General features: G+C 43.5%; 1 protein-coding gene and 1 long non-coding RNA gene across 3 annotated transcripts in view; one reads left to right on the top strand and one right to left on the bottom strand.

Annotated features, from left to right (window-relative positions):
* Positions 1 to 209: 209 nt before the first annotated feature.
* On the top strand, positions 210 to 24,804 carry LOC119522699. The gene is made up of 3 exons (XR_005214504.1): positions 210 to 379; positions 20,670 to 20,867; positions 24,511 to 24,804. It is a non-coding gene; the product is annotated as an uncharacterized LOC119522699 (long non-coding RNA).
* Positions 20,841 to 27,807, bottom strand: part of TLR8 (toll like receptor 8) — a 78,603-nt gene continuing 71,636 nt past the window's right edge. For both annotated transcript variants that reach the window (XM_037821265.1, XM_037821266.1), the window contains one exon: positions 20,841 to 26,920. In XM_037821265.1, the coding sequence (XP_037677193.1) occupies positions 23,801 to 26,920 (3,120 nt within the window). In that variant the 3' untranslated portion in view covers positions 20,841 to 23,800. The remainder of the gene's footprint in view (positions 26,921 to 27,807) is intronic.

Raw genomic sequence — 27,807 nt, 5'->3', positions numbered from 1 at the left:
CTAGTAGGTGTTTGGTGGCCATCCGTTAGGTGAGGGGAAGAGGTGGGCTGAGCAGTTTGGGAGATCCTTTCCTAGGAGTAATAACCACCTCCATCTATTGAGGGCTTGTCCGAGCCAGGCACTGCCCCGCCTACATGTTGGGTACGGTAAACACCCCCACTCTACAGAGGAAAAAACTGGGGCTCAGGGAGGTAACATGCCCAAGATCACTCAGCTAGTAAGACGGACCGTTTAATGTGACAACTTTAAGTTTAATTTTTCACCATTTGATTTGCATCTTCCTCCCACACGCAGGGGCGACAGACAAGGAGCAGAGATGGAAGAGATGGAGAAGGTGAGATCTCAGAACCTGCAGAAATGTTCATGAGCCATTGAAGAGGTCAGTCAAAATCAGTATTTTTTTTTTTTTTTTTTTGCCTTGATGGGAAATACACTAACTTTTGTGGTGCTAGACACTTTGTGTTGCTTTATTGAATCCTCTGGATAACCCTATGAAACTTGGCCTTAGGATGCTCATTTTACAGAAGAAGAAACTGAGGTTCAAGGGTTAAGCAACTTTCTCATCAGAGTTGGCAAGAGGCTGAGCGGACTGTACCGTAGGCTTTCAAATGCAAATCAACGACAAGGCCCTCTCTGCCCCTTTCAGACAGACAAAAATGAAAAGGTGACTAATGCCTCCGGTTGGCCAGAATGTAGGGAAAAAGGGGCAAAAGCAGCTGTCATTTGCCATGGTTGGAAGTGTAAATTGGTGCAGCATTTTCAAAAGTTCCAACAGCTCTCACAATTAAAACAGCATTTCCTATTTGACCGTAAATTTCCCCTGCTGGGATTGTTTTCCATGGCCATACTTGGACATTTACAGAAAGATAACTATACACATGTACATATACATGAACGGATACACAGCCAAACATAGATACCTTTTTTCCCCATAACATCGTACATAGGTAAGAGCAAAAACTTGAATCAACTTAAGTGTACATTTATTAGGAGACTAAATACATGAGAGAAGACCCAAACAATGGACAACTCGTCAGCTATTAGAAAAAGATTGAGGCAGATCTATTTGTCATGCTATGGGAATTTATCCAAAATATATTTCTAAGTGAAAGAAAGGAGACCTTACAAATAGGTAGTATGATTCCCTCTGTGTGATAAAATACAGCAAGGTATAGAAGAACAATTTCCAGAAGGGAATTAAAAAATATATATTAACAGAGGTTACCTCTGGTAAAGCAGAATGGAGACTCCTCACACTTGCATTTTTACCAGAAGCAAGTATTACTTTTATATTTTTAAATATTTTAAATATTATTTTTATACATTTTACTTCAATTTTTAATGTACTTTAAAAACATTATTTTTATATCTCCCTGCTCAAGACACTTCACAAAACCAACACAAAGGCAGTTGCGAATGCCCTTGAAAGGAATAGGTTGTGACTGTGGCCTTAGATTTTCTATAGAGAGAAAACACCTTTCAAAGCAAGTGAAACACACAGCCCAGATAAAGGAGGCCGACTTCCTGCTTCTCTGCATTTGTAGGAACTCGTGTTCTTAAAGGGGCAGGAGGACGGTTATTTTCAAGTCTATCACCGTTAGAATCCGAAAGCAAAGCGATTGTAGACAGGTGGGCAGCAGGCCTGGCTTCTAGAATGCAGCTGCTGCCCACTGAGTTGGGTCGGTGACCACCAGCAGGCCCAGGTTAGAGCTGTCCTAATTTAGAGCAGCTGTGCCGTGGGTGTTTCCCTGTGAAATGTGAGCAGGCATCACATTTGGGGGAATTGGATCATATTTTCAGTGAGGTAGGGAAGCTGCCCCTGGCATCGTCTAGTGATTTGTTTTTGTAAAGTTAATATTCTTCTCCAAATGATATGCCTGTGTATGTGTGTGTCTGTGTGTCTGTCTGTCTGAATAGTCATGTGTGGGGTTTCTTTCAGTGGCAGCCGCTGTGACCAGGTTGAACCACTATAAAAACACACGTTTGTCCAGGTGCTTTGTGCCTCATTTCCCATTCTTTTTGCTTCCGCCAGCTTATTCTTGCCTCCTTCCAGTTCCGTAAGGGTGTGATGGGGCAGTGGGCATCCCGTCTATCAGTGAAGACACAGGCACGTGGTGGGTGACTTGCCCAAGGTCTCTGGGCATGCGGTGAGGGCAGAGCTGGGTCCCTAGCCTGACAGGCTGGCTCCTGGCCTGGTGCCCCGGCAGGGGAGGAGCTGTGGTTTCCTGGGGTTTCATCATCCGGCCTCCGTCCGTTGATGTGGAAGTAACTTTCCACTGACTTTTCTTAGGCCTCCCTCGTGGGTTAAAGTGCCAGTGGAGCACTGAAGTGGGAGTTCTGGGGAGGGAGGGGTCTGCGTGGGGAGTGGAAGGGGGCGGCCTGGAAAAACAGGTGAAGTCAGCTGGGGTGGGGCCGGCACTTGGCCTCCCCTCTTAGCGTCCCTCCTCCGTGCCCAGATGCCCCAGATGCTCTCACTTGATTACCTGGTGTGGCTTCAGAGCATGGGAGATGAGAGGGGGTCTCACAGAGGAGGGGGGCGGCGGGAATAGAGCATATTCATAGCCCCCATTCCCTTCTCGTGTCTGCCAACTGCCTGTTGTCCACACAGATGTTTGGATAATTCCAGAAGCAGAGCAGAGAAGCCTCCCAGGCCTACTTTCCTGTCACCATCACTACCACCTTTCTGGGGCTCGATTGTGATGCTCCTGGTGAAGGAGAATCGTGTGGGCCAGGCACTCGGTCTTTTCCCCCTTAGATGGCCATGCGGGGGCTTAAATGAAAGTTGTGTTCTCCCTACCCCTTCTCCCCCATCGTACTCTGAGGTAGAGTTGTGAGACTTGGCAAATCAAAATGCAGGACTCTCAGTTAAATTTGTTTATTAGTATTAATTTGTTTTTCCAGTTAAGTTTGAATTTCAGATAAACCATGAATACTTTTTAGAATAGGCATATCCCATGTGATAGTTAGGACAGACATACATACACATAAAATCTGTTATTTATTTGAAATTCAAATTTAAAAGGATGTCCTGCATTTTATCTGACAAAGTTACACTGAGGGAGAAAACGTAAACCCCTTCACAGATTGATCGCTACTTCAGCTGTCTGTCTGTTTGGCACCACCCAAGCGTACACACACACACACACACACACACACACACAGATGCACAGAGGCCTCAGCAGGTCTCCGGCTTCTCAGTTCTCTTTGTAGGGGCTCCTGCCTGCCCTGCCCCAGCTGTGTGCTTTGGCTGAGAAGAGAGAGGAAGGTTCAGAGGGGAGCAGGGTTAGGGGGAGGTTGAGGAGACCCAGTGCAGGGATGGGGGTTGGGGGAGGTGACCAACACAATCAATGGACCCACGAGGCTCAGAGCTGGTCCGCCAACCGGAAGCCTGTGTTCAGACATAGTGGGTAAAATCGAGACTTCCCTGAACTCATAAGGCCTTGCTAGGCCTTGCTAGAACTTTCTGTTTAGCCGAGGCTCTCCCCTCCTCCTCCCCCCGCAGAGGCTGGCTTCAGCCCTCTTGTCTTCTTGTGGCCACACAAAGGCAGCATTCAGAACCGAGCAACACAGCGCCGGTTCCTGGGGAGGGCTGGAGCCGCAGCAGCCTGGCTCCTCTCTGCTCTCTACTTTCACCTTCCGCAGAGAATTCCCGAGTGTCCACTAACCGCCAGGCAGTGTGCTAACGCGACAACATGGTACCTACCCTCGCAGACTTTAGAAAATCAACTTTGTCAAAGTTTAATTTATATAGAAAAAAAGGGCCTTCAGTTTGGACAAAGGTACCCACCCTTGTAACCACCATCCCAATCAAGACACACACTATTTCCGTCATCCCAGAAAGTTCTCTCAATGGGTGGCTACTGGGTGGGGCCTTCCTTGATGCCTCAGGCAGAAAGCAGTCCTTACCAGCCCTAGCCTTGTCTTCTGTCATGACATTTGTCATAGCTGTTGTCCTTTGAATTTCATATAAACTGTGAATACTTTTTAGTATAGGCACATCCCATGCAATAGTTAGGCTGGGCCTTCTCACTGGTGGGCCTAGGTCTTGCGTTTGTATCTCCAGCACCTTGTCACACTGGCTCTTGATAAACAATGCTTATGGAATGGGTGAGAACTTTCCTGGGGCAGTAGGATTCGAACCCAGAATCATGAAAACTGATGTGAGGAGCTCCCCATCAGAAGCAGGCATGTCCATGGGTCTGCTTCTCCTCCCCTCTGTGGCCTTGTCAACTCAGTTCCATATAATCCATCAGAGAGGCCATTTGTTCTGAGCTCCTGTGTGAGAGCTTCCTTCTGGACCAACAGGGCAGCCATGGGGCTGGACCCAACCTCACGGCCATGGAGTCAGCAGACAGTTCGGTCCCTTCAGTCCCCATTGGAGAAGTAGAAATGGTAAGTTCTGCCCAAAATCTGGATATAGGGATCAAGGAAGAGGAAAAGCTTCTACCTGGTGGCCTGGCCCTTTGCTTTGAGAGACATCAGGCCTGTGATGGGGTGTTGTCACATACAGACAGTGCCTTTGAGCACACAGCAAATAGGATACATTTGGGATACATTGCGAGTAAATATGCAATAATAATGATTGGATGATAATTTTATAGAGATGCTTTTGGTTTCAAATACCATTCAGGATCATTGCAGAAAATCTGGAGAACATGATAATAATTGACATTCACAGCCTGCTTATTATATGCTGGGTACTAGTCAAAGCATTTCACATTCAATGCTCGGCAGAAGGTAACAAGGTATGCTTGAGGTAAGAGCTGGTATTGTTCCCCCACTCTACAGAACGGGAGCCAGGTTACTTAATGTCCCGAGTTACACTGCTGGGAAGTAGGAGCTGGGATTCGAACCCATGCAGTCTGCTTTAGGTCCTCACTCCTCAGGCACCTGCCCAGGGAGACACTGGGAAGAAGCTTTTATATTTTTACTTATTGTGTTTTGTTTTCATTGCATCGTTTGTTTCCTCCAGAGTTTGTAATTGTTATTCTTATTATGTGATTTAATTATATGCAAGGGACATAATCAGAAAACTGATTATGCCTCTGAAAATTGGAAGGGAATATTTGGGGGGAGAAACCCAAATTGAGAAATGACTGAATTTATAGCCAGTAACAGCTGTTCTTTTTAGGAAGTTAAATCAGTTTCTTTTTTTCTCAAAAAGTTTCTACTTCCTGAAGAAGTGTATCCTATTTGCTGTGATAACCCCCCAATGCAAGCCTGATGTCCCCCAAACAAAAGGGTCTGACCACCAGGCAGCAGAAGCTTTTCCTTTACCTCCATCCCCTCTATCCAGGTTGTAGCCAAAACTTATCATTTCTACTTACCTCAAAGTTGTCCAGTCCTCATTTCCCCTGCCTCTACTCCGTGAGTCTCTCCTTATTGTGCCCCTGGACTGTTGTTGGAAGAGCTACCTCTTGGGGGCACTCTGCCCCACCTGCCCTGCTCCAGCTGCCCCCTAGGGTGAGTTCCCTGATCCACAGCCACGTCACCCCCTGCCGATAAACCTTCCAGCACTCTCTGCTGCCAGCCACATAAAGGGTAAAGATCTCAGTTGGGCTTTCCGAGACCACCACAGTTTGGAATTAGCACTATTTCCCAGTGCCCTGCTGCTTCCTCCAGGGAACCTAAGTTTTAGCCACAAGGGCTTATCATTCCTTCTGTGTATTCTGCTGTACGCCTCCACTTCCAGGCCGTTATTCGCGCTGTTGCCTCTGCCAGAATGCACTGGTCTCACTTCCAACCTTGCAACAAGCTCAAGAGACAGCCGTTGGAGCATAGATGTTACAGTAGAAAGCTCTGGAGCCAGCTGGCCAGGATTTGAGTACTAATTCTGCCCAGAGCTGGCTTCTTGGGCATTCAACCTGTGCACAGGGCCCCACATTCAAGAGGCCTGTGCTTGGTGTAAGGCCCTGCTGCTGCCATCCTGGAATTCCTAATCACAGTGAAGTGCCTACAACAGGGTCGGGTATATTAGAAGTGGTCAATAAATAGGAGCTCTTGTCCCCATTTTACACATGAGGAAACAGAGGCTTGCGGGTTGATCGGCACCGCACAGCTATCACATGATGGAACCCGTGCCACGATTCACTTTCGCCTCCCATGCCCACACGACCTTCCCTATGTAGGCCTGGCTCTTCCTACGCCGGTCACATCTGCTCTCAGGGTATTAATTATGTGGCAGTATTTTATCTTTCCAAAGCCTGCCCCTACCTCTTCTTTCATTCCTTTTGCACAAGCCTCTGAAGTAAGCAGAACTCAGAGGTGATGTTTCTCACATTTGATATATGAGGACAGAGTAAATAAGAGACTGGCCTAAGGGCCCAAATCCAATTACAGGCTTTGGCAGAGTCCGGGGCTCCTTGAACCCAAGCATCAAGACTGCCTCTCTCCGGGCTTCAGCCAGAAGCTTCCTTCCTCTACAGGCGATGCTAACACACACATGCTGCTCTCCAGGGTGAGAAAGGCTGCTCCTGTGGGCCAATGGTGAGGAAGGCGGTCTTGTCCTTTCCTGCGGGTCCCAGATGGCACGGCAGCAAAGGGGGTGGGCAGTTCTCAACTCTACCAAGAGATGCTTTCAATTGCCCTGCAGCAGTGACAACTCAGGTGGTCATGAGGTGTGGGTACTGTTGCTAATGGCAGATTCATTCATTCATTCATTCACATATTCATACATTCTGAATCTAGCTTTTATGCTTTGGTCTTGGGGAAGGAACTGTGCTAGTCTTAAAGGAAGAACTGATGATTTCAGCAGTCAGAAAGAATTCCTATCTCTCCTTTGGCCAGCCAGCCTCTCTGGGGCATTCATATAGTACCTTCATCAGAGTTCCCAACTTGCGGCCTGCCCCATGGAATCTGGACTTGCCAATCCCCATGGTTGTGCGTGAGCCAATTCCTATAATACATCTCTTAATATTTACATACATCTACACAGATACATATACGTATTTATATCTCCTGTGGGTTCTGTTTCTCTGGAGAACCCTGACTAATACACATATCCTGGGCAGGTATTTTAATATGGATTATCCTGGGTGATGCACCTCTTCCCAATTTCACATTCTGATGTCACATTGGTTATCTTGAAATCAACCATGGTGGGAGTGTTTACACCATGGAAATTGGCAAACGCTATGAATCAGGTCCAACCCCCTCTCCCAGAACCAGTTGTTAAACACTTACTTGCACATCACAGGTTTATCCCATTTACTAAAGAAAATCACCTAAAATGGTTGTCACCATCTCACTGTAGAGACAAGCAAAGTGAAACTCAGAGACGGTGATCACCCTGCCTAAGATCATACAGCTGTTGAGCGATGGCAAGGCCAGCTTGTCTCACTCCAAACTTCAGTCTTTCCACTACACCCTCACAACTATTCTACAATCCTCCAACTTTGCATACCCTCGAGACCTACTGTCTGAGTAGGTCTCGAGTCTGACTGTCCAAGAGAATTATGGGACTTAACAGCATGTGCAAAAATGTAACCGTCATGCACCAGAAACTCAGCCACAGGTGGGGGCGGCCATTTTCTGGTGGCCAATACGAGGCTCCATGGGGCTCTCCCGGGTCACTGCCCATAATGGGGGTCCCTGTGTATTAACCTCTAAACAGACTTGGCCTAAAGTGTGTTTGAAGCCACCCACTCCAGTGTTTAGGCAGCATATGAAAACAGTGAATTCCCCGCTGCCAGAATTGCAGAGATTTGTAGATTTGATGCAAGCAAATTGCCAGGTCACTCAGAAAGTCCAAGTGCCACGCCACGAAGTCTTACATTTAGACAAACTGGAAGTGTTTGAAGGTCAGCAAATACAAGTGCTCCATTAAGAAATGTATAAAGTAAATAGCAGGCTGGTATTGTTGACCTTTGGGGAACACTGGTAAGGATGGGGATTTGAGGGGGGGAAAAACCCAACTTTGCTCTATGCTCAGTTTTAATCAGGTTTCTATTCCTCTGGCCCTCTGCTGGTTATCTTTTTAAGTTTTGGTTTTTATTTTAAATATCCCCTAAGGCAAAAGGAGCCTAAAATAGTGCATGCCGGGAGTAAGATAACCCTGGAGCAAAGGCTGCACATCTTTCTAGCAGTGAATCTCCCAGGAACCTTGAAAACCTCCAGGTTGCACCCCAGACCCGTTCACCAGAATCTCTGCAGGTGGGGCCGGCATGAGTGGGTGATAAAGCTCCCCCGTGAAGCCAGTTGGCGCCAAGACTGAGAACCGCTGCTTGACAAGGTTTTATCCCCTTACTCTAACTTTGCAGTTCTATTTCTTGGGTTTTTCTGTAGTTTGTTATGAAGAGTGGAGAACCGATACAACTGGAGGCCCTGGCTTGCAGGAGGTGAGAGGCCTCAGGGCATATCCTGGAGGGCGGTTCAGGGAATAAAGAATCTCCACGTCTAGAAAACCAGTTTTCCCAGCCTAGGGTGACATCACCAGGAGCCAATAAAAATCTTTCACTTGAGTTTACTGGTTAACATTTGAATTGATTAAACCTAGAAATTGCTGGAAAACGTGTAGCGTTTGGCTCCCCACAAACTGCTCTTTTTATGAGCCGGGTCTCGGCTTTAGAGTGGATCCAGCCTTTTAGCAGCCCTCTCCCTTTCAACACATTTACTCTGTGGCCGCTGCAGTCTTGGTAAGGGGAGAATCTGAGTCCACAGTCAGGTGAGAAGCCAGGTTTCAGAGTAAACAATGAAAATTGCACACCCAGAGAGTGTGAACCTGAAACCGGAGCCTAAAAGCGCCCGGCAGACTCTTGCTGCTACCTATTGGCAGCGACTGGTATCGACTCGTGAGAAAGCATGGCGGGCCCCCTGCTGGTAAATCCCCGCCGAACCCACCCTGTGCAGTTGCTTCGTGTTTCACTAATAATGCTGTGGGGAGAAAGGATGCCCCCTTAAGTGAAACAGAGAGGAGAGTAATGAGAATAAGGAAATACACTCTTCTACTAGTTTACCTAGTCTTTAGACTGTGTCCTGTGACTCTTAAATGAGTCTTCATTTTGTAATGTTTCATGTTCTGGGTTAGAAAATCATGACCCTGTGTTCAGATTAGTGCGTGCTTAGCTTGAAACTTCTGGCAATCGGAGGCTAGAAGGGGTGCAGTGCCGTCCCGATGTGTCAGAAGAGCAGGATGACCAGAGGACACACCCCTGTTGCAGTTTAAGAGCTGCTGGGCAGGTTTTTGCCCAAACAATATCCCTCTTAACCAGTCAGGTGCATTGCCTCAACAGACATCATTAGAATCCATCCATGTGGTTTTAAGACAGCGCTGTCAGGAAACAAACCATGGGAACCTCAGGAAAGGTTAATATATATAGCATTTATGTAATAGACATATTCATCATATCATTTCCCACAATTTTATTCCACAAACATTTATTGAGCAACTACTGAGTAAAATGTACTGTGCTTGGGCAAATGGTGGTCCCTGCCTTCAAGAAACTTACAATCTTGTTGCAGAGGGAGACGGAGCTGCTATCTGGGACCAAGATAGAACAAATAAGGGCCACAAGGCAGGAACAAAGTGTGTCAAATACAGAGGTGGAAGTCATTGATTTTGCACTTGGTGCTTGGTTGATGCTTAGACCAGCGACTCTCAAAGCGTGGTCTCCGAAATAGCAGCCTCAGCATCACGTGAGAGTTTGTTAGAGCTGTAAGTCCTCAGGCATGCCCTGGACTGTGTTTGAACGAGCTCTCCAGGTGATGTACCCCAAAGTTTGAGAACCACTGCTTCAAAGAGAAGATGACTTGGGCTGGAAAGAAGTCTTGAAGGCCAAGCCGGGCTTTTATAATTAAAGGATGGTGGGAAGGGTGTGTATACCAATCGTCCCTCATGTTTGTATTGTGATTTACACCCTGTCATCTGACTTGACCTTTGCAATGAAAGACATGAGACAGAAGGAAGTAGAAAAGGTTTTGGTTTGGAGGCAAATAAGAACTGGTACAAATCCTCACTCTGCTACAAAGCTATGCGACTTGTGGCACATAGTTCCTTAACCTTTTGGGGCCTGCTTTCTCTTCTGTAGATGATAATAGTAATATTTATCATGGGATTTTGGTGAGGATTAGGTATGGTATGTGAAATACAGAGAGCAATTGCTCATTCAGTGGCTGCTATTTTGATATTTTATGTTATTTGTATTTTGGTTTTATAAAACCCTATTGCCTAGGAGAAAACCCAAGCTTGCTGGAGGATGTGGGACTGCAACTTGGGTTCCTGACTGTCAGCCCTGGCCTGGTTACCTTTCCCCACATTGTCACTAGGGATGTGGCCTCTACCAAGCCTTCAAGCCGCTTTTCAATTTATCAGCATTCCTGAGTTTGCCATACCCAGGACTGTAGAGGGCGCCACCGGTTGGGTGTGAACATGGCAGCCACTGAGGCAGAGCTGGAGCAGAAGTCATTGAGTGTCAAGAAGTATCCAGAAGGCTGAGTTGAGTATGAACATCATAGCATTTTCTCCTCACTCAAGCCAGCTGCCTTTGAAGAACAGATGGACATAAGCCCTCTGTTGTTTTTCCCAAGTTTAAGAACAAAGGTGGGCAACTTTTTATAGCCCATAGCCATTAGAGACTTGGACTCTAAGAATTTAATGAGATTTTTCTTTAGATATATGGCATATTAATGAAAGGGTTCTACTGGCACCTAGTGGATAGAGACTAGTGATGCAGCTAAACATTTTTAAATGCACAGGACAATGTCCCACTCTCATCCCAATAAAAACTGGGATGTCATTAGTGCCCAAAATGTCATTAGTGCACAGGTTGAGAAGCCCTGCCCTGGAGCATCTCATCATCACCTCAAAGTCAACATGTCAAAACGCAAGACTGGCTCCCCATGGGTTTGCAACTGATTCCCCCATTGTTTTCTCACTCTTTCAGGCTAAAACCTTTTGAACCACTCCTGAGTTTTGCTCCATGACTCCATTTGGTCTCCACTATACCCTGTATTTTCCTCTTTCAGTCCTCTCATGCCCTTCACAGTGCCTGAGTATAAGGGTCCCTAAAAATTGTTGTATGAATAGCATGCCCCCCTTTCACAGTTAATCCTGCTTGGATTGTGTGACCCATAGAATATTGGGGAAGTGACAGAGTTTAACTTCGGAGCAGAAGTCATACAAGACATTACAGCTCTGCATTGCTCTCCTTGGGATCAATTGTTTTAGGGGAAACCAGCTGGCATGTCTCGAGGACATTCAAGCAGTCCTACTGAGGGTCCATGTGGTAAAGAACTGAAGCCTCCTGCTAACATCCAGCACCAACTTGCTAGCCACGGAAGCACCCTATCCTGGAAGCACATACTTCTGTCCCAGTTAGGCCTTTGGGTGACTGTAGCCCTGGTCATCTTCTGGACCGCAGCCTCAGGAGAGCCCCTGAGTCAGAACCAGCTTCCCTACCCTGGAATTCCCACCTACAGAAACTGTATGTGATGATAAATATTTATTGTTGTTTTACACTGTGAAGTTGGGGGACAATTTGGGCCAGATGACCAATACAAGAGCTTTTGCATGACATACAAAGCTCTTCCTAGCCTGACCACCACCTCTCTCACGGGCCACATCTTCTGTCCTTCTCTTGTCACCCAGTCTCCCTCCATGCCCCAGCCTTACTAAAGCACTCCCTCCTCCATAAAGATCACATATCCTTTCCAGACTTTAACCTATTCCTTCCATCGGGTGTACAGTCCCTCTTTTTTCTGTGTCAAAATTCTCCCTATCCTGATTCAAGGAAAGCTCTGTCATAACACAAGCTGGATACAAGTTTAAGGACCAGAAGCCTCAGAGTCTAAATTCCAGCAATAACACATCAAAGCACCAAAATGTCCAGGTTTCAATGAAAGGTGACAAAACATACAAAGAAACAGGAAGCAATGGCTCAGGCAGAGGAGAAGATTAAAGCATTAGAAGCCATCAATGAGGAGGGCCAGACTTGGGCCATACCAAAGACTTTTAAAAAAATGTTCTTAAATATGCTCAAAGAGATAAAGGAAAACATGGACAAAATGAATAAAGAACTAAAGTAATTGGGAAAATGATAGATGAACACAAAGAGAATATCAATAGAGAGATGGAAATTATGAAAAGGAACCAGAGCTGAAGACCACAGTAACAGAAATTAAAAATTCCCTAGTAGGGTTCAATAGCAGACTAGAGCTGGCAGAAGAAAGAATCAGTGAACTTGAAGATAAGACAATTAAAATCTTTCAGTCTGAGGAGCAGAAAGAATGAAGAAAAGTGAACAGAGCCTGAGGAACCTATGGGACACCAGCAAGCATAGCAATATGCACATTGTGGGAGTCCCAGAAGGAGAAGAAAGAGAGAAAGGGGCAAAGAGAATATTCAAAGAAATAATGGCTGAAAACTTACCAAATTTAACAAAAGACATGAGTATATACATCCAAGATGCTCAATGAATCCAAATAGGATAAACCCAAATAGAACCTTGTTATGGTATGTTATAATCAAACTTTTGAGTGTCAATGATAAAGAGAGAATTCTGAATGCCTCAAGAGAGACACAACACGTCATGTACAAGGGAGCCTTAATAAGATTAAGTGCCAATTGCTCATCAGAAACCATAGATGCAAGAAAGCCGTGGGAGGATGTATTTAAAGTGCTGAAAGAAAAAAACCTGCCAACCAAGAATTCTATATCCAGCAAACTGTCTTTCAAAAATGAGGGCAAGATTAAGACATTCCCAGATAAATTGAGGGAGTTTGTCATCAGTAGACCAGGTCTATAAGAGTTGCCGTAGAGAGTTCTGCAGGTTGAAAGGGAAGGATAATAGGCCATAGATCGAAGCCACGTGAAGAAATAAACATCTCTGGTGAGGGTGATGACATGGGTAAATATAAATGCTAGTACTATTGTATTTTTGGTTTGTAGCTCCACTTTTCATTTCCTACAATATCTAAAATGTAAATGCATAACATGTAATGATAAATCAATGGTTTTGGACTCAATGTATAAACATGTAATTTATGACAAGAACTGCATCAAGGTGAGGAGACGAGGGGGTATAGGAACATAGTTTGGGTATACTGTTAAAGTTCAGTTGGTATCAAAGCAAATGAGATTCCTATAGATTTAGGATGTTAAATTTAAGCCCCATGATAATTACAAAGAAAATATGAGAGAATATGCAAGATCATACAGACAGAAATTAGAATATACATTGCCAGGGGCAGAAGTCAGGGAAAATGGGGAGTTAATGCAAAATGGATATAGTGTTTGTTTGGGAAGATGGGAAAGGTTTAGTAATGGAAGGAGGCACCAAAATATTGTGAATGTGATTAGTTCCATTGAACGGTGTGCTTGAGAGTGGTTGAGGTGGGGGGGGTGGGGTGGTTATATTGTAGATATGTTCCCATAATTTAAAAAAAACAGCAACTAAAGGGACAATGACAATTAAATGCAATGCATGATGCTGAATGGACTCTGGCAAGGGAGGAGAAAAGGCTCAAAGGGACATTATGGGACATGTGGTGGTTTGAAGCTGTGTGTATCCCAGAAAAACATTTTCTTGAATATAATCCATTCCTATGGATGTAAACCCATTGTAAGTAGGATGTTTCAATGAGAATTCTTCAGTTAAGGTGTGACTTACCTCATTCAGGATGGGTCGTAATCCTATTACTGAAGTCCTTTATAGATAGATAGATAGATAGATAGGAAAAGCCACAGAAGCAAGAAGCTGAAATCAACGAATCATGGAAGAGAAGGGAGAGGCCCACACATGCCACCATGTGCCTTGCCACGTGGCAGAAGAGCCAAGGATTGCCGGCAGCCAGTCTTCGGGAAGAAAGCATCGTCCTGATGATGCCTTCATTTGGGCATTTTCCCAGACTCTAACCATAAGTGACATTCCCATTGCTTAAGCTGAACAATTTCATGGTATTGATTTGAGCAGGCTAAGAAACCAAACAGGACATATGAGAAAAAATTGGAATATAGGTTGTAAGCTTTAAATTAAGGTTAAATTTCTTGAACTTGATAACTGCACTTAAGGTGATTACATAAGTGAATATCCTTTTCTTAGAAAATGTACGTGGGAGTATTAAGTGTTCAAAAAGCATGGTTTATACAACCTACACTCAAGTGCTCATAAAATGCACTTGATAACCAGACAGAAAGACAGATAGGTAGAGATGAGTTCCCTAGATAGATAGATAAAAGAATAATATGGCAAATGTGGCAAAAGGTTAAAATTTGTAGATCTGGGCCTCTGGGGGGGATAGCGGTATATTGAAGTTCTCTGTATGGGGTTTGTATTATTTTTATAACTGTCCTGTAAGTTTGAAAGTATTTAAAAATAACAAGTTAAAAAAACACACAAAAACCTCTACCTCTCCTTCAAGACTCAACTCCTGTGTCATCTCAGGCAGTCAGTCCCTCTTCATCCATCCTCCAACGAGTCAGAATTCTGATTTCCCATGCTGATTGTGTGTTTACAGTTGGTGGCTATTAGCTTTTAAGATCCTCGAGGGCAAATGCCAGATTTCTGCTACTCATCACTGAATCCCTAATGTCTAACACAATACCTGTACATAGTGAGCCCTCATTCTTATTTTTTTCTTTAAACTTTTATTTATTTATCATAAAGGAAAGATCAACATGCTGACCCAAATTTTAAACTTTCTTTTGGAAGTTTCACTTGGTCATCTTTATTATTTACTTCCTTTTACCTTTTAATTTGTTTGTGTATTGGTAAAACACTAAATACTGGTGAGACAGTAGGTAATTTGTGGCTTATCAAGCGGTTTATTTTCTGTTCCTTCCGTCAACTGCCTTCCATTTGTGGCCTTTCCTGCTCCCCTTAGACTCCTTCTTCTCTTGCCTGCACACGCATCCACATCCTCTCCACTTCTTCCTTCTCTTCCCCACCACCTAGTCATTGTTTGTGTTTCATATTATTTTAGTGAGATGATACTTTCCAGTGACTCCAAAATTATAAACTGCATGTAAGAAGAACATTTAAACGGAAATAGAGAAATTGCTGCATCATGCTCTCATTTTCTTCACCATCTCTTTATTTTCAATTTTATCTGCTTAATTCCTTTATATCTATTAGTAAAGGTCATCTGTCTCCATACATTTTCCATACTTCTCCACGTGTATCCATATGTCAACAATATACATACACTCATCCATTTCATATTGGTTTCAAATGCAAGACAGATCTCTGGAGTAGAAGACATTGATTGTGGTCTGGTTTGCTCAGTCAAAGGTGGAAATTCTTTCAAGATCAGAGGCTAACTGTGTTTGTCATTCCCCCTGGATTTAACATCTTTGAAAGCACAGTATTCCTTAATAAGTCACTAGAGAGCTCATTCAGCCACAGCAAAGGTTAGCCCAATCAATGGAGTTATTATTTCTGCTTTCAGTTTATGTCAAGTGCTAAAATTTTCCTTTATATGGCTAATGATGTTTTAGAAATGAATATTAACCTCTTCACCCTCTACCAAAGAAGAGTCTATCATTTTTACAGCTTCATTATTTATTGCTTCTGATCGTAATCAGCTTTGTTGTCACTTTTCTTTTCAGCAGCAATAATGTCCCCTCTGGAGACCTAGTTAGACTGATTCAAAGAACCGATTGGCTGGATATAAAGTCAAGGCACCTCGTCTGGATCGTTATATACCCAGCAATGGAATAGCTGGGTCATATGGCAAATCTATATTTAGCTTCCTGAGGAACCTCCATACTGTCTTCCAGAGTGGTTGCACCATTCTACATTCCCACCAACAATGAATAAGTGTGCCTCTTTCTCCACATCCTCGTTATAACGTGTATAACGTGGGAACATTTCCAGGAACTCACCTGGCTGAGTGAATGTCTATAAATCTTCAAATTGGCATTTTCTAAAGAGAGCAAGAACATTAGTTCTAAGAGATGCTTTGCAAAAGAAAAGAAATCCATGGCCAAATAAATTTGGGACATGGTGTAGTATAGTTCCCTCTTAGAGAGCACAAGGCATATTAGAAATGCTGCAGTAACCAAACAGTTCCCAAATTTATTTGACTTCAGGAGCAATTTGGGTGCAATACTTACTAACATGGTATGCAAAGACTTTGGGGGAAATTCTTCTTTGAATGGTGCAATAGAACTTGTGAACCATTCCACACAGATGCAGCCAGAGGCCATCTTCTGTGAGCTAGTGTTCACACTCGCTGTTATCATGTTATTTGTTTATGGCCCAGCCCATGATCTCTACGCAGTTGCACTCAACTTAACTCACTTCTTCTATTACAGTACTTCTTCCCTTGGCTTCTTCTTGATCTATGCTGTGCTTGCTCTGGGCCACAGCTCAATATTCAGGTGAACATGCAAACGATTCTTGCCCAGGCTCAGAATCTCATGGGATCAGCATTACGGCATCAGAGATCGCTGGCGCTGGGAATGGGAAAGGGGAAAACGGAGGGTGAAGAATTCCTGCCCTATGCACAGGGGCCACAGTGGGACATTTGGCAGACCTCTTGCTCATACCGCATCTGTCCTCCGTGAACTTTTGCTGTCATTCTTGCATTTACTTGACAAGTATTTACTGAAAACCCTTAATTGTTTATCAGGCATGGTAATGAATACTGGAGACAGAGTGAAGGACAAAAAGTCACCATCCCTAATCTCTGGAGGTTATGGTCTAATGGAGAAGACCCATCTAGTTATTGTCTTTCTAACAAAATTTGCGATAAGTGCTAAAAAGATAGTATGAGGGGGTCCCTAAGTGAGGTGTGGAGGTGAGGGGAAAGCCTTTTTGAGTGACATTTGACCTCTACTGTAGGGTGGGCAGGAATTAGCCAAGTGAAATCTGAAGGAAAAGAGGACCTCGGAGCACTAGCATGTGCGTAGGTGATGAGGTGAGAGAGTTTGGGGCGTTCTCGGCAAGAACCAAAGGCTAGTGATAGGGGTTCTTAGAGCGCGGGCTTCAGTGGCAGGGTTTGGCAAATCCTGACCAGCTCTAGCAGGAGATAAAAAGAGAAGGACCAAAGGGAGCTGAGAGAGAGGACTTCAGGAACGTGGTATGGAAATACCAGGAGCCTCAGATATGGTGCAGACATGCTAGAAAGGCCTGCAAAAAGGTCAAGGAGGAGAAAAATGAGGCTGAGAGTATTCAGAGTTGACAGTATTCACAACCACCATCAATCTTAGAACATTGTCATCTCTCCAACAAGAAACCCCAGACCCATTAGCAGTCACTCTCCATTTCTCCCAACCTCCCAGCCCTAGGCACTCACTAATCTACTCTGTCCCTATGGATTTGCCTATTCTGGATATATCATGTAAATGGAATCACACAGTAAGTGGTCTTTTGGGACTGGATTCTTTCACTTGGCATATTGTTTTCAAGGTTTATCCAGGTTTTACCATATATCAGTATTTTTATTGCCAAAAATATTCCATTGTATAGATGCACCACATTTTACTTAACCATTGATCAGTTCATGGGTTTTGGTCATTTAGGACTCAACACGGTGCTTAGCATATATTAGTTGTTGCAAAAACGTCTGTCCATTAAGTACAAATATTGAACTGAGGAGGAAGATAGGTGAGATGTCCCAGGCTGGCCAGTTTTATTTTCTCTCCTTAGGGATGGGGGAGGACAGAGCTTTGAGAAAGATAAAAGGTTTGGAATATGTGAGCACTATTCTTTCCCCACAGAAGGGGTCTGATGAGGTAATTATAGCTATAGTACTAAGGACTTAACTCTTGGCTCCTCCCTTTCTCCTTCAGCACAGAGCAAGGAGCAGGGTGCAGATGTTTCAAGTTCCCTGGCAGGCCTGAGAGCCAGCCTGGCGCCCTGTTAGACCTTCCCGTGAGTCTTTCCCCCACGGAGGTCGCCTGCTATAACATGGTTCCCCCAGCCACAGCCCTCTCTTCCTTCCCCTCTACATCCCAAGGGAACTCGCTCACCCGGGCAGTTGAGAGGGATGGAGAGGGGAGGGAAGACGCATCCAATGACTCGCACTGGTGCACTGTGACATAGTGCCACGTGCTGCAATGACCAGGGGCTCGCTCAAGGCTTGCTGGGTATCTGAGCGGAAGGAGCTGCATCAAAAGAGTGGGCGACGGGGATGAGCCTGGACCCAGCATCAGGGGATTGAGAAAGCCTTCTTGACCAAAAGGGGAAAGAGAAATGAAACAAAGCAAAGTATCACGGGCTGAGAGTTCAAATGGAGTCAAAAGGTCACTCTGGAGGGCGTTCTTATCCGCTATATAGATATCCCTTTGTAGTTTTTAGTGTATTGGAATATCTAGAAGGAAATGCCTGAGACTGTTGAACTGCAACCCAGTAGCCTTGATTCTTGAAGACGATTGTATAACTATATAGCTTACATGGTGTGACTGTGTGATTGTGAAAACTTTGTGGCTCACACTCCCTTTATCCAATGTATGGACAGATGAGTAGGAAAATGGGGACAAAATCTAAAAGAAAAATAGGGTGGGATGGGGTGGGGGGAGATGGAATGATTTGGATGTTCTTTTTTACTTTTATTTTTTATTCTTATTTTTATTCTTTTTGGAGTAAGGAAAATGTTCAAAAATTGATGTGGTGATGAATGCACAACTATGATGATACTGTGAACAACTGTACAATTTGGATGATTGTATGGTATGTGAATATATCTCAATAAAATTGCAAGGAAAAAAACCAAGAGTGGGCGAGGCCTCCCCCAGGCTCGCAGAGGCTCCAGGGGAGGCCGCAGGCTGTCTCCCCAGGCTGCATCCATGCCCAGAGGCCACTGTGGGCTGCCAGATCTGAACAGAATTAAGAAGAAAGAGCTTCCACAGTCACAGCAGATGAAGTTCCACTGGTAAATCGGTCAGGATTTCTGCCTGTTCTCCAAAGAAAAGATATGCAGATGGATGCTGAAGATCCTCAGAGCCACAAGGCATCATCAGAAATGTGCTGGCAGGGGAGTTGATTGGTTTCACACAAGGCACACTGCTATGTGAAAATGTTACATTAAATGGAAAAAGAAAAACACAAAGGGGCGGGAGAATTCCTCCAAGGAAGGGTTGCCACTGGACAGGAGAAGGTTCAGGGAGCAGAAGGAGGATCCTTGTAGTTCTGACTCCCCAGGGAGCTGATAAAACTCATTCCTGAGAGATTCCTGCCCCCGTGGAGTCCGTTGCCGAGAAGTGGCTCTTGGTCCAGCTGGTAGTTCCAAGTACAAAGGGAGATTTTATGTCAAAGAAACCCTAGCGCATCAAGGAAACCCTAGCATGTCCCTGAGAAGTTGTGAGATTTCTGGCAACACCTGGGAGGCCTATTTCTCTAGCTTTATGGAACCAGATCCTGCATCAATTCTTTCAGAGCCAGAGATCCTGTTCTTGAAGAAGCAATTCAATGGACTGCGTGTCAGGTCTTGGTTGACTTGGGCTTTTCCCTCCTGCCACCCTGTAACACCCCGTAGCCCCATCATTTCTCAGTTGATTAATCACATCAAACTGAGTGAAAGTTATCTAAGTGATTCTCAACTGGTGCCTCCCCATGGTACTTCTCACTCTTCACTCACTCGATGGATCTCCATGGATCAATAATATTTTCCGGAATTTTGCCTTATGTCATTTGTGTTATAAAAGCAATATGTATGCTTAATATGCTTTACTAACCCTCCCTCTTCCTTCCCAGCAAACCCCACAATGCCAGGCGGGCTCTCGACTTTTATACCTCACCTGTGCTTACAGTGTATTTGGATGGGCAGGCCAAATCCATGCTAAATTGTTCACTTCCATTAATTCCTCAAGAAGGAAACACAGGATGGACTCTGAGCATAGTTTGTCTCATTTGGGGAAAAGGCAACCATCAACCCTTTCTTTCATTCAGTCATTCTTCAAACCTTTATGCCAACACTTTTGGCGGAAGTGTAAAGTCAAGCAACTACTTTGCAGGACAATTTGGCAGTATCTATAAGTACTTAAAATGCATAAACCCTTTGACTCAGTAATTCCACTTCTAGAGCAATGCTTCTCAAACCATCTGTGGCAAGAGACCAGATTTTTAAAGTTTTCAGCCTGTCACAAATCACTGATCATGGTTGTCATGGCATTTTCAAGTTGATATAAAATTCTCAGTTAATGTATTTATTTTGCCACAACCTAGTAATGTCCAGTTGTCAGATCAACATTGGTATGAAGGCTACTCTTTGAGTATCACTGTTCTAAACAATTTTATTCTATAACTATACTTGCCTTGGAGCCCCAAATCATAGTATTATAGAATTGTTTGTAATGGCAAAAGATTGGAAACAACCTAAATGTCCAGCAATAAAGGAATAGGAAAATACCTTGTGGTACATTTATTTAATGAAATACTCTGCAGCCTTTAAAAAGAAAAGTGTACACTCTAAGAAATATTAAGTGAAAAAAGCAAAATGTCAAACAGTGTTATAAAGTTTGCCCCTTTCTTGTAAAATGGGAATTAAAGGCTAAGATTTGCATTGAGAACTAGAAGTCATGGCAGAGACTAACTGTCCACCAAACCTCTCCTCCCTTTCTTCCATAGCTAGAGACTTTTTGCTAGGCACATTTCCCAGCATACCCTGCAATTAGGTAAGGCTAAATAAATTCTCGCCAATGGAAGGTGAGCAGAAGACATGCCACTTTTTAGTCTGGGCCTTAAGACATTGGTCTGCATACACTGCTTTGTTATTTGTTCCCTTGCCTCCAGCTGGAACCCAGATGAAATGGTGACCCAGCTTGGGCCACGCAAATGATGCCAAACCACTCGGCAACAGGAGGGAGAAACATGGGATCCTGAAAAGCCACGGAGAGCAGAGCTTCCCCGACAACATGAACAATTTTCATTGGGACTATTACGGGACAGAGAAATAAACTTCTGTATTGTTGAGTCTCTTTATTATAGCAGGTAAGCCTTTACACATATAGTACAGAAAGATACACAAGAATCTTTAATGGTGATTGCCTCTAGGAAGCAAAATTGTGTTGGGAGGGAGATTTAAGTTTCATTGTAAATCCTCTTGTAAGATTTGAGTTAAAAAATTATGTGCAAGTATTTGCAAATATTCATTTTAAAATAATAATAGAAAACAGAACAATACTGATTTTCTCTTTGACAAGTTATAGTCTAAGTTTCCCATGCTAATATCTTAAATGAGGAGAAAGTTTCACAAACATTTTTATTAACCACTGGTTTTTCTTATCCTCACTCTATGAAGATATCTGCCAGGGAAAAGGTAAAACTGTTTGTGACTTTTATTAACTTTTGATTCTGTCAGCAGAACACTGCCAAAGTACATGAGCTTACCATAGATCCTTAATTACTTATGCTACTGAAAACCCTACGTTTTCATTTTACCAAACAATCAGGGGACATATGAATGAACTTATACAAGACAACAAATTAATGTGGCATCAACAGGAATGAGCTGTAACTACCCCTCCACTGTCCTTTCTAAGATGCCCCTTCATGGAATGATCCTGCTTTTAGATGATGCTTTTTAGATATTTGTCCACATGCCTCAGCAAGTACTAGCATAAATATCCTTCTATAAATTCATCGTGGTCAAAAAACAGGGCTTGATGTAACAAAACTAAAATCATTTTTGGTAAACTCGTGCTGATTTCTACTCTATCTATATAAAATAACCCAATGACACACCATTTTGCCCAGTTCCTTTAGAAACACATTTTTTAGAGATAATCCATTATGCAAGATTAACTGGGAGGCTATACTTTAAGGAAAGAAGATGTATTGGAGGTTTTTCTTCTTTTCCTTCTGAGGGGACTTCATTTTCTTATGCTAGGGCAATGTCCATTTCTTCTCAGATAGTGTTTGTAAGGTTCCTCTGAATTGGATAGAGGGTGCTGTGGACTGTGGCAGAGGAATCAAGGGAATGACAGAGGCGGCAGGGGATGCATAGTAGTTTCGTTTGGGAAAATTGCATAAAGGGTACCAATAGGTAGACATCTTGACTTTATGTCTTCTGTGTAGGAAGTAAAGATAGAATTAATTCCTGCACGAATAATTATCTTCATGTAAAAACATCATGAAAACTGCTTCCCTTTTCATTTCTACCAAAGATTAAAAATGAAAAGAAGTTTCAAAAAAATCTAGGGTAGATGAAAGTTGCTTTTGTATTTTAGATCTTTTACCCTACTGTATGTTTATCATACGTTAACCATGCAAGATGTGGCATTTTGAGTAATTCATTTTAAGTTTTTCAGTAACGGCAATTGGCAAATATTCTAAAGGCTTTTAATTTAGCTGCATACCTTTTGGAAAATGGTTAAGTAGAAGACACATAAAAACTCTATCTATATCAGTTTTTAAATGACATCTAGACTTTAGAAGCCAAATCTTATAGATGATATTTGTAAAATTAATTGGAAAAGAAAGACTAATGCAACCAAAGCCTAATAAAACCACAAAGCCATGGAGATCTGATAAATCTCAACAACAACTGACCATCAGAACCATCATCTGTAATTGCAGAAGCTCTCAGATAGTAAAAAGAAGGTGTGGAAGGCAGACTTCTAGGAAGGCCCCCAAGGATGCCTGCTTCCTGGTGTTCACAATCTGTGACGGAGTTGGTGGGCATGAGTGCCTAGTCCAGGGGAAACAGTTGATGACCAACTGAGGTAATCACAGTCCTCTTTCTGGGTTATCGATTTGTTTTCCTTGGACTGAGGTCATCGCCGTGGTAATCAAGTGTTTTTTCTGGTCTGTGGCACTCAGTGCCCAAAGGCGTTTTTCCTAAAATTAGGCCATAGGGCCTAAGGACTGTTTCCCTGAACTGAGTGGACACCACCAGAAGACTGTTTTCCCTGGACTGAGGACATCACGGCCTGCCATCTCAATCACAGTGTTTTCCCTGGACTAAGTCAATCGCTGCTGCCACCTCAGCCATCGACTATTTTCCCTGGACTGAGGTGATCTCGGCCGCCACCTCGGTCATCGACTGTTTCCCCTGGCCTGAGACAATCCCGGCGGCCATCTTGGTCCTGGAGTGTTTTCTCTGGGCTGTGGCAATGCAGGCCTACCTGGCCTGAGGACTGTTTTCCCTGAAACTGAGTCGATATGACTAGAAGACTGCTTTACCCGGACTGGGGTAATCACTGCCCTCCATCTTGGTCATCAACTTTTTCCCCTGGCCTAAGGCGAACCTGGCCCATCCTGCCCCCCCCCCCCTCCTTGGTCAGAGACTATTCTCCCTGGCCTGAGGCCATCACGGCCTGCCCTCTCTGGCATAGATTGTTTTTCCTGGACTGAAGTGATTGCACCTGCTATCTTGACGCTCCCCTGATTTCCCTGGCCTGAGGCATCACGTCCTTCGAATGTGGGCGGGACCTGTGGTTTCCTTGTCTCAAACAGAATATGGCAAAAGCGATGGAATATCATGTCCATGATTAGATTCCAAAAGGTTGTGACTTCCTCTTGCTAGCAGGCTCACTCTCTTGCTGACTTTGCTAAAGCAAACCGCCCTGGGGGAGAGGCCCACGTGGCAAACAACTGCCAGCGGCTTTGGCCAACAACCCAGGTGGAACCGCGTCCTAACCAAGACCAGACAAACGCGAGCTTGGAAGGAAGGAGCTCCTTCCCAGGAGAAGCCCGCCGCCCCGGCTCCCACCTAGATTGCAGCCTGGGAGACACCCTGACACAGAGAGCCTAGCTAAGCCACACCTGGATTCCTGACCCCCAGAAACTGTGAGATGCCCGATGTATGTCATTTTAAGCCGCTAAGTTTGGGGGCAGTTTGTTAGGCATCAAGAGATAACTAAGACAGAAGAGTAAGGGCTCTGCATTTTTATTCTGCTGTCGAACCATGACTTAAACATCAGTTAGTATTGCTTAATAGAATCAACATACAAATTGTTATACCGGGAATCATTTTCAGTTAAGACCATGTTTTTCAGACTTTGCCAAAACAAGCCTTCTGCCTTGGGGTTGTCGGGCCACCGGAGGATGGAGCTTTTACAGATCCTTTGCCGCAGCCTCAAATACTGAGAATGCTGTAACACTGGCTCCAGCAAAATAAATATGATCACATCCATATTCTCATCCATTAACCTCTGCAAGGCCAAATAGAAAGCCGTTTTAAAGTTCCAGTTGGTTGCGTATTTTTTGGTTAGCACAAATATTGTTTTTTTGCTTTGGTTGATGCTTTGCATGAGGTTATCGATGATGGCTAGTCCGGGGTCCCAATCCCTCTCCTCTAAGCAAAGGAGGACGTTTTTGCCTTCACTCTCCTCTAGGTGGAAGCGCAGATCGTTTATCACCCAGTCGGTAACGGAGGCATCTTTGGTGTCATAAGAAATGTAAGCGTCATAGAAAGTTTGGGAGGTAGAAAGAGACCTGTAGCCTTTTATCTTAGCTAAACACATATTGTAGATAAACCAGACATCCCAGTAAAACAAATGGTGTGCCAGGGCGACCAGGATAACCATGGTGGTGGTAAAGAATGTGAAGGAAAACAGGATTGCCGCGATGGTATCTGAAACACAAGCTGTTAGCTCCAGACTCACAATACTCTTCCCTCTCTGATCCCCAGGGCTGGCGCAGACGGCGTCTATCAATTTAGGAATCGTGACGTTCAGATTTTCATCCATCCATCTTCGAAAGTCTCCAATGTCACAGGTACAGTCAAAAGGATTTTCTCTTAGATCCAAAATAGCCAGATTGGTGGCAGTCTTAGTGTGCAGTGTGGATTTTTTGATCATCCTTAGCAGATTGGAACTTAAATCGAGGTGTAGCAGACTGCTGGCTTCAGAAAGAAAACCAGAGGGCAGGTGGGAAATTCTGTTTTTTCTCAGCAGCAGGGTTTGAAGAGAATTTGTAAATGTAGATAGGCTATTAGTTAAAGTCGAGAGCTCGTTTTGACTTAAGTCAAGCAAGCAGAGATGAGGAAACTGCTGGAGTAAAGACCAGTTAAAGAAATTTAACTTATTATCATTTATGTATAGTTCAGTGAGGCTCTGGGGCAAGTTAAGGAATGCTTCATTTGGGATACGCTGAAGGTTATTGAAGGATAAGTCAAGCCGTGTCAGATTGCTGAGAAATTTAAAAAGCTTCCAGTACCTGTCGTCTTCGGTGTGCCACAAAAGGTCGAGGCGGTTTCCTCTGAAGGCTAATTCTTCCAGAGACATGCTTTTCAGCTCAAATTCTGTTAAAGTATAAATGCTGTTGTGGCTCAAGTTTAAAACTTTCAGCTGTGTTAAATTTTGAAGAAATCCTAGACGATGTGTTACTCCTGCTATTCTGAAATAATGGCAATTATAGCTGAGATCCAGAACTTCTAAATTGGGCAGTTCACTGAGAGCATTGTCATCAGCAAAGTCTAATTTATTGTTTGTCAAATCCAAATATTTTACATGAGGCACGGCTGAAAATTCAGTTCCATGTAGCACTTGACCATTGCCATTTGAAGACAGATTCAAGCAGGCAATGTCATGAAATGCTTCAAATTGCTTTTTCCCAATAAAGAAAATACTGTTCAAGCTTAAATCTAAGGCTTTGCCATAAGCGGTGCATTGTGGCTTTATTAAAGGATTGGTGGTATGATAAAAATTCAAATGCGGGTCAAACTCGCTATCTGCTGAGCGTGGTTTAAGGATATGACTTTGGAAAGAAGGACTGTTTGCAAAATTTTGCCTATCATTTACCAAGGGTGATATTCTGTTTTCTGACAAATAAATAGTTGTCAGGTTGGGGAAATGTTGGAAAAGGGTAAAATCAATTTGCTTAATAAAGTTAATGCCCAGGTTGATGGTTTTTAATTTGGGGAGCTTCATCAGGGGCTCGAAATCTTCTTTTCTGAGTTCCTGGAACACATAACCTTTTAAATGCAATACCTGAAGAGATGAAAGATTACAGAAGTTTTGGGAAATATTAATATATTGTGGATATTCAGTCTTTACATAGTTAAAAGATAAGTCAAGTGTTTGTAAGGAGGACAATTTCATTAAAAATGCCCCAGTGGCTATTTCTTGCACTAAGTAGTTGAATTCAAGATGCAGCACCTTCAGATGAGGCATATTATCAAACCAGCTTGGAGGAATCTCCCGGAGAGAAGTACTAGAGAGGTTTAGGTAGCGAAGTTGGGTCAGGGTTTGAAAAGCAAGATGATGTATCTCAATCGAAGCACCCCCTTCACAAGGTTCGCATGGAAATGGTGCATTGAAGCACCGTGGACAGTTCCCACTTAAATCTAGTAATCTTAAATTTCTCAATCCCTTGAGGTCTTCTTGACTGATGTTTTTGATCTTGGTGTTGCTAAGATAAAGTTCTCTTAGGGAGTTTGGCAGTTTTGGTGGCACGTGGACAAGAGTATTGAAAGACAGTGATAGCACCTTCAAATTCGTAAGCCTTTCAAATGCTCCATCTTCTATGTCAAAAGTTTTTTTACAGTGATTGCCAAAATAGCAGTTCCAGCCCATATAGAGACGTTCCAAGTTCCTAAGTCCTGAAGTGGTCTTTTTAGTTACCAAAGTTATATTGTTTTGAATTAGACTGAGTCCTCTCAAAGACCTTGGCAAGCCAGCAGGTATTCTTGGCAACTGGTTGTCTTCAAGCAGTAACTCCCTTAGGTTTTTTAGGTTAAGGAATGCCCCGTCTGTAATGTTCATGCCATTTTTATTCATATCAGGATTTTCATTCTGGTGCTGTAGATTTACATTGTGGTTTAGATTTATTTTAGTAAGATTTTGCAGCCCTTTAAATGATTCATTTGTTATGCGTGTGATTAAATTACCAGCCAGTTCTAGTTCTGTCACGTATCTGCCCACTGTTTGGGGAACTTCTTGCAGTCGACGATTGTTGCAGTCCGCAATAACAGAGGCATTTTGTTTTCTCTCATCGCAAGGATAGCTTCTAGAATAATTTGCTTCAGTGAAGGACTCACAGGAGCCCAAGATTAGCAGGAAAACACCGATGAGAAGTGGAGACTGAAGGGTCATGTTTTCCTAAGGAAAAATCAAAAGTAGAAGTCAGTATCAGAGTAGCAATATTTGCCAGATATTTCATGATGAAATTAACAGTGTTCCACCACACTCTGTATGAGTTCTTATAACAGTTCAATAAATTACATCATATTAGGTTCCGAAGGATTTTACTTTTTCATTGTGTTCTGCTCCTTGGTGCTAAAAGAGGTTGAAGATGAAGCTAGCTGAACTTCTCATGATGAGCTCTGGGGAGCTTTTGCAGAGGCCCTCATCAAGATGCCCCACCACTGTCACGGGTCTGGCACTGGATCATGGCTGTGGTTATGCTGGGTCTACACTGCAGCAAGTTGGGTATTTACAGCATCAACCTATTGGCATAATTCCGGTTGAAACTTTGGCCTCTCCCCAAAGAGAGTTTGGATCCACCTCTGTTATGGTAACATTCAAGATCTCCAAGCCAGAGTCATCTCTGCCTTCTCTACACAACCATATCTCTTTTATTGGCATTTCCCACAAGGCTTTTTCTATACCTCTATGCTGATCCATATCATGTTCTCTTACCTCCTTTCAGGACAGGGAAGTGGGATCCTTATGTTTATAATAATGACAAAGTGTCAGGTATTGTGCTAAGTGCTTCATAAACATTACCATACACAGTTTGAGCCTCACAGTAACACAATTAGGTAGGTTCTATTATCATCCACATTTTTCGGATGAAGAAACAAACTCAGAGACTTCAGTAACTTTTAGAAAAGAGCTGGGACTTGAGAGAAAGCACAAGTAACCCCAATAAGAAATGATATGTAGAAATAATAACAAATACAGAGAAATCAAACATATTATAAGAGATCACTTTGTTCAATTCCATGCAGATAAATTTGAGACACTGGATGAGACAAATGATTTTC

Source organism: Choloepus didactylus, chromosome X, assembly GCF_015220235.1.
Source record: "Choloepus didactylus isolate mChoDid1 chromosome X, mChoDid1.pri, whole genome shotgun sequence".
In the NCBI taxonomy this organism is placed as follows: domain Eukaryota; kingdom Metazoa; phylum Chordata; class Mammalia; order Pilosa; family Megalonychidae; genus Choloepus; species Choloepus didactylus.
The sequence above is the reverse complement of the archived record's forward strand: the minus strand, read 5'-3'. Positions and strand labels throughout refer to the sequence as shown.